Source organism: Octopus bimaculoides, chromosome 1 (assembly GCF_001194135.2).
Source record: "Octopus bimaculoides isolate UCB-OBI-ISO-001 chromosome 1, ASM119413v2, whole genome shotgun sequence".
NCBI classification, from domain to species: domain Eukaryota; kingdom Metazoa; phylum Mollusca; class Cephalopoda; order Octopoda; family Octopodidae; genus Octopus; species Octopus bimaculoides.
Window position 1 is genome coordinate 112,655,146 of NC_068981.1, and position 15,001 is coordinate 112,670,146.

The 15,001-nt window shown below is 36.2% G+C and overlaps 1 protein-coding gene across 1 annotated transcript in view; it reads left to right on the forward strand.

The window, feature by feature from the left end:
- The window catches only part of LOC106880570 (dynein beta chain, ciliary), a 76,712-nt gene that overhangs the window by 16,449 nt on the left and 45,262 nt on the right, over positions 1-15,001 (forward strand). The window contains exons 2-3 of the mRNA XM_052968321.1: positions 4,759-4,917; positions 13,601-13,782. Of these exons, the coding sequence (XP_052824281.1) occupies positions 4,759-4,917; positions 13,601-13,782 (341 nt within the window). The remainder of the gene's footprint in view (positions 1-4,758; positions 4,918-13,600; positions 13,783-15,001) is intronic.

The following is a 15,001-nucleotide window of genomic DNA, read 5'->3' on the forward strand; positions in this document are numbered from 1 at the left end:
ATATATATAAAAGATAATAAGAGTGAAAAAACTACAGAAGGCTTGTGTTACTTGGTTAAAGTATATATTTAAATTATATCAGATTTTTATTAATGTCACATATTAAATATATATATATATATATATATATATATATATATATATATATGTCCAAACATACATTCATACATATATATACATACATTACATGATTACACACATTCACATACAGATACCCATACATACTTATATACATATATATACACATATGTATCTGTCAATGTGAATCATATCAAAATATACATACATACACAAATAAATAAATAAATAAATAAATGAATGGAAATCAATCCATAAGGCATCAAAACAGAATGAGAGATCAATAGCAGGTCAGCACCTATTGTGAAAGATGTGTGAATGGGTAGGTGGCTGTATGTGTAGATGGAGTGGGAATGTGTGTGTCTCTCTCCCTCTATATATATCAGGTCATCCCATAAGTTCTGTCCAATTTTAGCTTTTTTAAAATTGAATAAAATTTAATAGTATTTTAGAATGTTTAATGGAATTAAAAATTATTTTTATGCATTTGTGTATATTTAAACTAATTAAATATTATTTTATAGAATAATAGAATTAAAATTTCTTTTATTAAAACCCTTTCTAGCATGGAAGTATCCAAAGAGTATTTGAAGCACAATGCTTTATGAGTACAAAAAAGGAAACTCTGCAGCCGAAGTGACTCGAAACATACACTCAGTTTATGGGAAAGAATGCTTGAATGAAAGAACTTGCAGAAGATAGTTTTCAGAATTCAGAAGTGGAGATTTCAGCCTTGAAGATGAAAATTGAACAGGACGTCCAGTTGAGTTTGATGATAAGCTCCTTGAGGCATTACTTGAAGAAAATCCTGCATTATCAGTTGAAGAATTGGCAATAAAGCTTAGTTCAAACCATACAACTGTTCATCGTCATCTTCAACAACTTGGAAAGGTTCCTAAACTTGGAAAATGGGTGCCTCATGAATTGTCCAAAAGGAGCCACATATCCTGAGTTAACATCTGCTCTTCTCTCCATTCTTGCGAACTCATTTCACCCTTTTTGGATAGACTTGTGACTGGTGATGAAAAATGGATCTTCTATCAAAATGTTAAACTTCGTAAACAGTGGCTTGGTAAAAGGGAAAAAGCTCAACCACAACCGAGAAGGAAACTTCATGGAAAAAAGGTTCTTCTCTCTATCTGGTGAGATTGCAAAGGAGTAATTCATTTTGAATTGTTACCACCTAATGCAACAATCAATGCTCAAGTCTGCTGTCAGTAATTAGAGCATTTGAAACAAGCTTTGAAGAAACAAAGACCCACTTTAGTGAATCGAAAAGGAGTGATGTTTCATCAGGACAATGTGCGACCCCACACTGCAAAGATCACATCACAGAAGATCGAAGAGCTTGGTTGGGAAAAAATTCCTCATCCACCTTATTCTCTCGACCTTGCTCCTTCAGACTACCATTTGTTTCGTAGTTTACAGAATCATTTGGGGGACATAATTTTTGCAAGACAGGAGGAGGTCGAAACTGACATTTCAGAGTTTAGTATCACCCCTTTTACTGCTGATAATCCTATCTTTTTCATAATGTATCTCATAATGATTCTCATCACTATGTCTTTGTCTCTATCTACATACATTATGCTGATCTGTCTATCTCTCTGCCTCTCTATGTATTTATCCCCATTATATGTGTGTGTGTATGTGTTTGGGAGTGCATATGTGAGAGCATATATACATATTCATGCACATATGGATCTATCCATAAAATCAATGTATTTATCGATATATTAATGTGCTTGCATGCGCACTTTCATATGGATGTGTGCATATATATATATTTATATATATGTATGTATGCACGTGCTTCTCTAACTTCTCCCTTAGTCTCCTTTCTTTGTCTCTTTTCTCTTTCCCTAGCCACTCTTCTCTTTACCTCTTTCCTCCTGTAAAGTTTTTTTGTGTAGATATGCATACACATGCATATCTGCATGGTCATACTTATACAATGTCCCCTTCCTCTCTGTTTCCATTCTCTCCTCCTCCTTTCCTCTTCCTGTCTCCTCTCTCCTCTGTCTTTCTCTAGGTTTATACAGTAGTGCTGTGAAAGTGGACAATCAAGGAACTGAACTGTTTCTGTGAAATTGCTGAGGGAGGTCTCCTGAAAACCATCATCACAACGACACTAAAGAGTAATTGTTTCAAATTTCTATGCTCTCATTAGACAGCACATTGACATCCTTGATGCCATTCTGGGAACTGATTGTAGCAAGGATGTCAAGAAGGATGGAGAAAGTGAAAAAGAACAAAAAAATTCTCCAGGTCCCACTGGTCCCTCAAAAGAGCAAATCCAAAGCCACAACTGAGAGGCCTGCAAATGAAAGAAACACTGATACTGGCCCTTCCCCTCACTACAGTAGACAATCAAAGATTTGAGAGGGCTGAAAAAGGAAGAAAACAAAGTTATAAATGTCAAAGCAAAAGCTCCCAGAAAAAGGGAGAGCAAGGGGTTAAAAGAAAAGGAAAAGCAAAATCAAAACTAAGAACTTTTGAGCAAAACTGAAGATCTCCAGCAAAAGAAACAGGAGGTACAAAAGAAAGTGAAAGCAGAAACATATGCTGACATGATGATGATAGTGCAAACTACCAAACCCTGCCAAAACTGCATGGGCCTAAAACAAAACATCTTTCCAAGAAGAGGACAAACAGAAAGGCACCAAAGAAGAAAAAATTGTACATTGTCTAGTCCCCAAAGATGATATGCAGATGTAGTATGTGCCCCAACACACAGCCAACCTCATCCAGATGTGAAAAGGGCAGCAGTTGAACAAAAATCGTTTTTGTGTATGGCACAAAAGATTGTACAGCAGCTGACCTGGCTACAAGCACAAACTTGGAACTACACCTACCACCACACAAGGTCACCACATACAACAGATACAGAATGGCCACCATGAACACCAACACAGGCATCACACAAATATTGCTTTTAAACATCGGAGGTCTGTTGCACCTCAACTGCAAAACAGAAATCTTTTTCCTGAGAAACCTTGCTACATGCAATCAAGCTCTATGCTTAGCATTTGTGGAAATGCATCTAAGACCTTATATAGGGGATGCAGATGTACACATACCAAAATATGTTTCAATATGAATAGACAGAAAAGAAAGGAGCCCTGGTGGAGTTGCAGTGTACATATGAGAGGACCTCATACCTCAGGCTCTGCTGTCATATTCAAATTCAGTGTGCGATACTTAAATTGTACACAACAGACAACTTAATATTGTTACTACATATTGCCCACCAGTTGTTCCAAATCACAGAGGTAAGTTTGAAGACTGCCTTGCAAAGATAAAAGTTCTCACCAAACTAGAGCAACACATCAGCATTTTCTTTTTGGCCGATTTCAGTTTCCCCCTATGTGGGATGGTCTGAGAGCTTCATAGTCTTAGGAATGACATATTGCCAACAAGTACTGGTAGTGTCCCTGCTCCACCTTACCAATGCTTCATTCATGGAGCAAATTGTGCTGCAACCAACCAAGTTAAATAATATACTAGATCTCTGCTTCACAAACAATATGGATGTCATCCATAATATGAAAGTGACACTGGCACTAGTCTCAGATCACAACATAATAGATGAACCAAAAGCCCCTACAGCCTGTACAACGCACCTGAAATCTCTCTAGTCTGAACTTCGATAAAGCTGACTGGAAGTCGATTGAAAAAGATTCTGAAACAAGGTTGGCTTAAATGTCTTTCCACATCATACATTGACATGAAGCTCCAAACATTTCATGTCCATAATGCAAACCATATGTGACAGATCTGTCCCAGAGTATACACGCACAAACAAGATTCCTAGGGAGTGGCAAATTCTTATGAGACAACAAAGATTGCAAACCACCTGAACAAACATTTCAAAAGTAGTGAAAAGTCCTGCCTGAAAAGAATACTGTTGGAGATTGAGAAAAGTCTGCCTCAATCCCTGAAGAAGAGGGAGCAGATAAAGAAGCCTGGGTTATAGAAAATATAAAGTCAAACTCTAAAGCTTTCTTTACCATTACCAAAGAAACAGTCTCAGTACGTTACAAGATAGGGCCCCTCTTCCAAAAGGATGGCTCCTTCACAGTATATCCAATGACACCAAAAAAGATGATGTAATACTGGTCATAGATAATGTATCTTTCCTTTAATGAGCTATGTATCTTTTTCTAAATTCATAGAAATGACCTCAAAAAACTGACACACTCTGTGTATTAAAAGGCTGGTGTTTGTCTGCAGTAGATTTGTGACTTGTATGTATGAAATTTCTCTTGGGTATGTTTCTGGTGAACACTCAGCTTCTTCGATGTCCTGTGAAGTATCATAACAAAACCCCTAGCCATGGCAGCTTTTTTTATTTCATCCATTATTGTTGGATATCCAGAATGAGGTTCACCTATGACACTGCCTGTTTCTTTGAATTCCTTAACTATCTTCCCGTCTGTGAGAAAGGCAATGGGGATCCTTGTGGGATGAGGTGCATTGAAAGCATCTGCTATGTGTTGATGTGACAATCCCTCATATCCACAAACTCATATGTGGAAAAAAAAAAAGATTAATGATATTTCCTATGTATCCAAACTTTATGGTCCACCTTGTACATTCAAATGTATTGAGTCCTACTTAATCTCTTGATTAAGATAGACATGTTATTAACATATATTCTTATCTCACTCTATTTTACAGGTTTTGAGTAAATGGCCAGCAGTTGTGTCAACAAAATCCTGCTATTTTATCAGAAAGTTTGATCAGCCTATTTCCCAAACTGATTCTTTATTAGAGTCATTTATTTGTAGTGATTTGAGCCATTCTCCTCTTGATTACATGTCAGTCTTCTATAATGAGGTCAGTTATGTTTATTTATTGTTGATTCTTTTATTCAATGTTGAAATGTTTCAATTTTAGCATCCTATTTTTAAGCTAATTATTAAAGTAGCTTAAATTATTGAATTTTAAACTAATTATTAAATCAGCTTAATTATTAAAATCCTTTCTGGGAAACTATCGAGGGGTGTTATTGGGGACCTATATTTCACTCAATAGTAAGAAGAGTGACACATTGTCAACTAGGAACCAAATGGAAGAAAGTTTCTTAAATCATTGTTAATGAAGAAAATATCTTTCTACCTCATATACAGTCCTTTATAAATTGTACCCATGTATTCAGGTAAAACAATACAGTATTTACAGGTGGGACATAAGGATCTTCCACATTTTGAATGGATATATTTTGAATGGATATATATTTTGAATGGATATAAAAAAACCTGATTATATTTCTAAAAAGTACATAAAAATGGTTTTGTTTTAATGGGTGTTAAAAATTATGAGACAAAAGGTTCCCCAAGGCTCTTCATGTCATCTCAGGTGGAATTGCATTGATTTCTTCTTTGATCATCTCCTTCGAATCCTCAAGAGTTCAAGGACAATGTTGGTAAACTCTTTCCTTTAGGTATTCCCAAAGGAAAATGTCACAAGGGCTTAAATATCATGACCTTGTTAGCCACCCCATGTCTCCTTAAAGAGATCAAACGCTAAGGAAACATTTCCTTCAACACTAAGTGAACATCATGCTGTGTGAGCTGTGGCCCCATCCTGTTGAAACCACATATGTTCTGTATCCAAATTGTCCAGTTTGGAGCACAGAAAGGCTTTCAACATTTCGACCTATTAACCAGAGGTAACAGTTACTGTTGCACCATCTTCAAAAAATTACAAATTGTTTGCACCAAAGTTGGTAAGTGTACATCAAACAGCTATGCAAGGAAAGTAAAGCAGTTGTTGGTGGAGTTAATGAGGATTATGTTCTGCCCAGTAGTGAAAATTCTGCTTATTTACTACTCCATTGATATGGAAGCAAGCCTCATTGGTACTCAGAAGAATAGCTGCAGAAGGAACTTGTACAAGAAAATTCACACATATGGCTCTGCGGTTGTTATGATCTATCTCAGTTATATCTTGAACCAACATCATTTTGTAAGGATGCAATCTCCAATCAGCATGCAGAATTCTTCTCAAACTCTGAGTTTATATCCCAAATATTTTTCTGTGCTTACAAGCAGACTGCTTTGGTGATTGCTGAATGGATGGTCTTGCTGCTGCCACATTTTCTGGAGCTGTAATGGACCCAGGTCTGCCAGGTGATTTTCTTTTCTGTATGGATCCAGTTGCCTGAAAATTAGAAATCCAAAGCACTTTGTACTAATACTTGGAGATTCATTGTACCATTTTATTATTTTTTTTACTTGCTGGGTTTGAGGAAGGTGTGCCCATGACCTCCAAAGGCCATGGACAAACCATGGGAAGATTGTTGCTATTTATATTCCACTAAAAACTTTCTAAGTCAACTCCTGTTGTAAAATACATGAAATAGGAAGGAATTCCTGGAGGACAATGTTTTAGGAAGGAAGGACTGGATGTAATAATTTGTGCATATCCTATGAATCTGGACACAATAAGAATTATGGGAAAAGGAGAGAAGAGTGATATGGAAGTGCTTTAGTGGATGTGGAAATGAGCCCAACCAGATCTGAGGAGCAAAGGCCATTACAGTACCTGTAAAAAAGCAGAGAAAGGAGACAGCATACATAAGGGCCAAAGTTTGGAGCATGTCTATTAGTGACTTTATGCCAATAAGTCATGTGGCCCTTTTCTAGAGGTTGTCTCGCATGTCTGTGTAATCAGTTGGAATACTATTCCATATGTAAGAGCAATACTCCATTGTCAGCTTCATCTGAGTCTTGTAGAGTATCAATAATTGTTGTGGATGAAATATTTTCTAGCACTGAAGAGAGAGGCCAGACATTGGGAGGCAATCCTAGCTACGTTAAGGATGTACTTTCACCAGGATAGATACTCTGGAGCGATTTTGTTGGGGCTATATGAATTGGAGAAGAGTATTCCAAAGTTGGGATGGGGTACACTATATAGCAATGATGCTCACCTCTGGATGTTCCCAGTCTGAAGTGGAAAGGCTGAGAAAACATCTCCATGCTTTCTTTGAGAACATTAATCTTTCTATCTCCTTCAAAAAGTGAAATAAAATAGTTTACTTTGTAGATGTTGTATTAAACCTAGAAACTAAGCTGTATAATACCCACCATACACCCAATGAGAACTTTCAATGATTACTGAATCAACCTAGATATACTGACAGCCTAGTTAGAAATATATCAACTTGAATGAAAAATGCAGGTGCAGATTCCTGGAATATTTTCTCTGGCAATTTCTTTCAACTTCTAAAATGGATGTGTTTCATGCTTTCAAGCAGTGATTCTAAATTTGAGGGCTTTTCAATGGAAGAAATGGTGGGAAAATGTATGAGTGAACTCCAAAAGCATGTGGTATATGAGAATGAATCAGATATTTCTGTATCCAAAACTGAAAGTAGCGATTCTGAAGAGAACACCAATAGTGACAGTGAGGACAAATTTATACTATTTTTCTGAAGTGACTGGACCTACTTCTCAGGAATCAAAACCATTAGACGTTTTTTTATTTTTTCCAGTAAGCTTGTTCAAAGCAATCACTGTGAAAACAAACTGTTATGCAGAATATAAACAAACTGGAAAAAAAGATAGCTTGTGGTTTCTCATAAGCATAGAAGAAATATTTAGCCATAAATATTATTATGGTGTAAGACAATTACCCAGAATTACAAATTACTGGAGTAATCAGGAACCTTTTGGAGGCCAGTACATTTCCAGTATTTTAATAAGGACATGTTTTGTGAAATTGAACCAATATTTTACTGTGAGAGACACAAGCAGTACCCCAGTACATGAAGAAGCAAACTTTAATCCTTTATTTAAAATAAGACCTCCTGTTGACGTTGTTCAAAATGCATATAAAACCCTCTACAACCCTGATAGATACCTATCCGTTGATGAGGGCATGGTGGGGTATAAAGGAAGGGTTTGTTTCCAACAACATATGCCAGAAACGTTCTGGGGATCAAAGTTCGGAAAACCTGCAAAGTGGATACTGCTGTGGCTTTAGTTTTTATACTGGGAAAAGGGACAATAATGTTAGACAGCATGTCCTAGGGTACAATGTGGTCTGAAATTTATCATTTCTATACCATATCCAGGACAGTATAATACTTTTTACTTTCGTCATACTTGCGGTGGATTTAGAAGCTGTGACAATGTATACATGTGCTACAGTAATTGCTAGTAGAAAAGGGCTGTCGTTATAAAGTAAACGAAATTAAAAAAGAGAGGTGAAATAATCCGTTGGCAGAAAGGAAATCTGCTATTGACCACATACAGAGTTAAGAGGCAGATAAATTTTCTGTCTATCTGTGTATAATGATGTGTAGATGAAAATGGCACCATGTTTGTGAACCTCGATTATAACAGGTACATGGGCAATGTAGATTGGCTGAACCAAATTATAAGTTATTATCCAGTTGGTAGATTGGATAATAAATGGTTTGGTATATAGTAAACACGATCATTGTAAATGTGTTTATATTATATACCAAATCAGGAGGGGCTTGAAAGTGGTGCGACCATCTGCAGTTCTGAGCAGCGGTAGCGACTCAACTGAGGGCAGGTTATTCCTCCAGAAAAATAACTGCAGGATGGAAAACCAAAATCTGCCAGGGAGATATCCTTCTCAGTTCAGCCAATCTCCATAAATAATAAAAAATTGAAAATTGTGAAAGGCAGTGCCATGAATGTCTACATCAACAAAGAAAAACTCCCAGTGGATGGCCAGTTGAAACTTCTTTTCAGTGTACATTCTGCAAGGTTGCAGTATGTAGAGTGAGATGTTTTACAAGTTTCCATGACAGAAATATTGTGTGAATATTGTATATATGTATGATTAGATTTTATAAATATTTTCCAAATTTACTTTGTTTTTACTTTTAATTTGCTTGTAATTTTAATTCATCTATAATTTTAATTTGCCTATAATATGAGTGAAAAGTTTTGATTTAATTTCTATTGTAAATCTTTATCATATATCTTCTGTGTATTCATTTAGTTGATGTATTTAATTTTCTAGTTTTCTTCAAAAACAAATTCCAGCATTTCATTTCATGTTACCTTCATCGTACACCTGTTTTTATGTGCATTAAATTCAACTGATAATCTAGTGGTGTGCTCAATTCTTCTATATTGAAATTTTGTTGCATACCCAATTGATGACTTATTTTCTATGGTGATGTTTAAAAAAATTTAAATATTTTAATATTTTGCTGAATTTATATATCCAAAGAAGCACTCAACCCGAATTCTGGGCTATTAATGCTGTTGGGTTCCAGGCCGATGCTTGAATTCCTCAGGTGTAGAAATTTCTTGTTTCACTACATTCACATTGCAGTTGGTTTAGCGAAGTAGAAATAATTTAAACAAGAAGAAGACTAAGAAAATTCTTTAACATGTCTTTAGTGATTCATTAGAATTGTTTCTGCAGCAACTCTGCTTGCAATGCCAGTTTATGCAAAAATTCAAAGTGAAAATTTATATAATGTTTGTGGTTTTAGACATTAGAGAGGCATTTCATCAGATTTGCATCAAAAATGTGCTTTCACATTGTGTGATTTCCAGACATTGTTTATGGCTTATTTTGGGAAGAAACAAAAAATAATTAAAAGTGTGGTTATGGGATGAGTAAGTAGGGTAGAGATTATGTAGTGGGGTGAGGAAAATCAAGAGGAAAAATACAAGCCATTTTCTTTGAACAGTCGCTTTATTTTGTACTGTACTGAAGCAAACTCTTTTGCATATCTATAGAATGGTTTAGGGTTTGTTTTAATATGTTTGACAGTGCTGGTTTCTTTTTCTGCGCTCTCGTATTCATGGAGCAATATTTGTTTGAGAGAAGATCATTTGCTATCCTTCAGTGGTCCATTTAGAAGACTTGAGATTTTTGCTTGTTGTCTAATTTGAATCTTCTTATCCCTGGGAATTATACTTTTCTGTTGGTTTGGCATTCTTTCTGGAGCAAACTTACTGCACATGTTGTGTGCATGATTGTCATGAATTGCTGCAGCTTTTTGTCATGAATTGCTGCAGCTTTTTGTCAATATCTTGTGTAGAGAGACTGGTAGACCAGTTTTGTTCCATGACCTCTTTCTCAATACTTTCCAATGAGCTTTGTGGAAGTTCAGGCTGGAGAGGGGTTAGGTACTTGAAGAAGTCTGTAGTTTTCTGCAGACCATGCATTGTTAGTTTTATTAAGTAATGGTTTGAGAAAATCATCAGTGACACCATAATATTATGGATGAGCACTATATGTGAAGCAGAATCCAAGACATTTCTTTTCTTGTTGGGTGGAGCATAAAGAAGATATGTGTGAGGTCAAGTAGAGATTCTTCATGCCTTAGGCCATGCAGTGACATAGCTGAGAGAAGACCATTTGACATTTAGGAGTTTGGTGCAGGCTTTCATCCAGGTTGGTTAACACTTCTTTCACTTTTTGAAGGCTCTCTTGAAATGTCCCCCCATAATTTGGATCATCTGGTTGGTGATATGTAGTACATATTACTATTTTCATCTGTTTAGTGTGTACTACCAATGTGTCACAGACTGAGTTTGAGTGTGACAGCAGAACCACAGGCATGACATCTTTCTGGATATACATTGCAACTCCACCATGAGTCCTTTCTCTCCTGTCATATAGAGTTTAGGTAGTGGCTTCTGGTTTGACATCTAAGAGGGTCAGAATGGCCACCCTGGTTCATTTGTTGTTTGAGGTGGTCTCGAGTGCTAGTAATTGTTTCTCAGACTCAATATCTGTTGAAGCCAGGTCAGCTGTCTTATACATCTGAGTCACACTTCCAAAAAAGACTTTTGTTCAGCAGCTGCTGTCCATACTGCATCCACTGTGTGTTTCCTTTCAGGAGCAGTGCATGCACCATCCACACATTTTCATGGTAGTGGCATTGTATCTTGTGACCTAGATCTTTGTCATTAGGAGCAGTTCTTCCTGGTCTTGGGGTGGATGAAATAAGTACCGCTCAGATGAAGTTTGAGATGCACAAATCTACAGCCTGTTCCAATGTCTCTGTGCCAGTAGGTACCCTTTGCATAGAACTTGCAGACTGGTTGGGTTTTCTTTTTACCATAACCTTTGTCTTCGCAAATTCTATTTTGTTTTACATTTGTTTCTGTTCCCACCTTGGGCTCACATCCATTTTCAGTTTGCCTACTTGCTTGTGCCTTCGTATTTGGCTTCTTTTATTTCTCCTGGTGGACCTTTGTTTTCTTCTTGGACTCACATTTTTTTCAGGGTGATGATATCTGCTTTGTTCTGTTCCTCCCTCACAGCATCACCCTGACCCTTTTCAGATTCCATTGTGTCACTTGTTTGTTTTACATCCTTTTGTGTTTTTGCTTCTTCAAATATTTTCTCTAGTAACTCCATGTGCAGTTGAATTAAAACATATGAGCAAATGAACTCATTCTTTTTCTTTCAATTGGAGCCACAGTTTGATGAAAGCCAGGGCTTTTCAGGGCCTCTGCAATTAGAGTGTTTGGTGGCAATCCTTCTGTAAAGTTCTATATGAGGAGCATTGTCTTAATATTTCGAACCTGCTAGTTTCTCTGAATTGGAATCTTATGCTGTCCATGCATTTGGCTTTGCCAAGGTCCATGTTGCTGAGACAGGGAGGAAAAACGTCAGGAAGAAGCAGAGACAGATACGGAGAGAGAGGTAGTGAAGATAAGCAGAGAGAGGATAGAGAAATATGACTGGCTGTGCAGAGACAGAGGGAAGGAGGAGGATAAGAGAGAGGTAGTCAAGAAAAGCAGAGAAAGAGAGAGAGAAAGACTGTGAGTGTAAGAGAGGTTAAGAGAGAAAGAGACTGGAAGAGAAATGCAAACGTAGTGAAGAAAGAAGAAAGAGAGTATGTGTGTGTGTGTGTATGTATATATATATATATATATATATATATATATTTATATAAACATATATATATATATATATATACACTTTATTTAAAAGCAGCAGAAATATAACAAAAGACTGTTACTCTGAGTTTCACGTTGAACGGGAACGTGAAACTCCGAGTAACAGTCTTTTGTTATATTTCTGCTGCTTTTAAATAAGGCATATTACTCTACCTCTGGTATTTGAGTACTCTTTTTTCCACCTTGTTGCACATTTATGCACTTACTCCGGTATATATATATATATATCACTTTTATTATACTTCCTCCCCTTCTTTTCCCTCTGCTACTCTTTCTCCTTACACAGCCTTGGTCACGTGTGTCCGGCTGCTATTTCTTTTCGTTCTTGGAATCACCAAGCTCGCACGTACTTTTTTGCCCCTCTTGTACGTGCTTCACAGCGTTCAATACATACACACTTCGCGTCTGGCTGTACAGCCTTTTTGTTTGTTTATTTCACCGTTTCGTTTTCCTGTCTTGTTTTCCGTCCGCCACTACCCTCCACGAAAACAATTTTAATTTGTGTTCGTGGGAAGAACCATTTTAACGATGCGTACTGCCTTAATTCTTTGAAACGCCGGAGTTTTAATGGTGGCAGCTGATGAAGGGGATGTTTCTATGTGGCCTGCTTGTTTGTTGCACCTTGTTTACCATTTTGTCCTTGTTCTTTTGCCACGTCATGCATGTACCCAGTTATGTATCTATATGTACATGTAGATGAACGTATATACATACACGTACATATATATGCATATACTCATATATTGTTTATATATATATATATATATACATATATATATATATATATATATATATAGATAGATAGATAGATTTTCAGATCTAATCATTTTGTGTGAACACAGGTACTATGCATCATTTGCCTATTTTGCGAAATATATGTGATTGCCTATTTACAATTGACATCAACTTACAGCTTGATCACACTAGTAACATGAACCTTCTTAACATTACCTTTGCTAATTTCCTCCAACCCAGCACCCACCCTCCTTCAGCCACCCTATCCTCATTCTTCGAATTCCATTCTCCCATCTCCTCCTTGCCTTTTCAACCAAAACTACTCACTCTCCACTGCTAACCCATCTTCACTCCTGAAATTCCCACTTTTCACCCTACTACAATATGATTGACCCTTACCCTCACTTAATATTTGCTCCCCTCTTTTCTCTCATTATTTCAACTTCCCTTGATAAAATTTATTACTATCCTAAATTTTTAACATCTATTCATAAAACCAGCAACATTGATTATCTTTCAAATACCACATTCTACCCCTCCCATTTATCTCCCAATTCTCCACTCCAAAGGTTAATTCACTTTTCTTATTAAGAGATTATTCCTGTACTAATTAACAATTATGTTCTAATATTTAAGAAACTTTCCAACTCTTGTTAAGGTTATTTCTTGATTCATACACAACATGTATTCTATTAGAATATATGTTGTAAATTAAAAATGCTAAGTGCTATGAAAAAAACACAGCACATAATTTGGCATGTTAACATAACATCATTCTAGCAACCACATCACAAATAGCTGTAGAAAGTTTCTCTTCTCGTAGATTTTTTCTGTGTAAATAGTACTTTTACTTTATATATTTCCTATTTCAGGTTATGCTTCCTATAATTACAAACAAGAAAAATCATACAAATTGGCCATCTGTTGTGTCTGAAGATATAATTCAAGCCTCTTATTCTTTGAAAAGAAATATTGACCTGAGTATGGGTGAAATTTTAGGAAAAACAGTGTTACCTATTCCACCTAATTTTGTGGATATAGAGAAAATTTCAAAGTAAGTTAGATTTATTTTATTTATGATTTCTTCATACATACTTTAAAAGTGTTCTGGAGCAGGCCTCCAGTGAACTAAAGTATAATGTTAATAAAGTATTTAAGTCTATATGATTGTTTACCTTTAGGTTAGTGCTTAACATGCCGTAACCATTTCATCCTGTTTTCAAACAGTACTACTACATTATTTAATATATCCTTTTACAAGCCAAATAACCCCCATCTATTAGGATGGGGGTTATTTGTCTGCCAAAGCCAGTTTTGCCTTTCATACTTTTGGAATCAGTAAAATAAGTATCAGTTGACCCTGGGGTTGATGTAATTGACTTACCCTATTCCCTGAACTTGTTGACCCGGTGCCAAAATTTGATATCATTATCATTATTATCATCATCATCATCATCATTATTATCATTTTCTGTCCTCAGCGTTCATCTATATATTCTTCTTCATTTCTCCCATTCATATTAACTTAACTTAGCTTGATCTAATTTAATTTAACTTGATTTATTTTAATTTAACTTAAATTCTGTTCAATTTAATTTTATGCTTGCTCTGTATGTCCTTTCTGTCTTCTGTCAACCTCTTTGTTAATCTTATTTAAATTCAATTTAATTTAATTTTGGTTTGCTCCATATCTCCCTTCTGTCATTCTCTTCATTGATGCTTGCCACGTTGTTGCTTATCTGTGATGCACCTGCACATTCCCAGCCCTGCCACCTATACAGGAATCCCTCTTCTGTATGCTCCTGCCACCTCCACCCTCCAGTAGTGTTACCTACATTGCTGCAACACAAATGCTGTAGCTTGTTACTTTGCTCCAAAGAAAACAAAACTAAGTGTGACTGTGCTGTTCTCAGTTTTATTGCTTAACTAGCAGAAATACCCGGCGTTGCCCGGGTTAAAGAGAATAATGAAATCTAAAAACGCCGTCTAGACTACGCATCATCTTTATATATAGAGATGTATATACACACACGCACCCAAACACACGTATATATATGTATATCAATATAAATATATGAAAGTCAATGAAGTTTCGTAAAAGAAGGTGATCATGTACATACTTTCTTGCTGTTGTGATTATAACACCTCATTGTAAACTATGTTCCTTGTTTTCCCTTGTGGAGCATATACAAATAGGTTTTTTGTTGCTGCCCACTCTTGAGCAGTCAACATACAGTTGTCCATGTGAGAAGCAGGGCTCTTCCAAGAGAAGA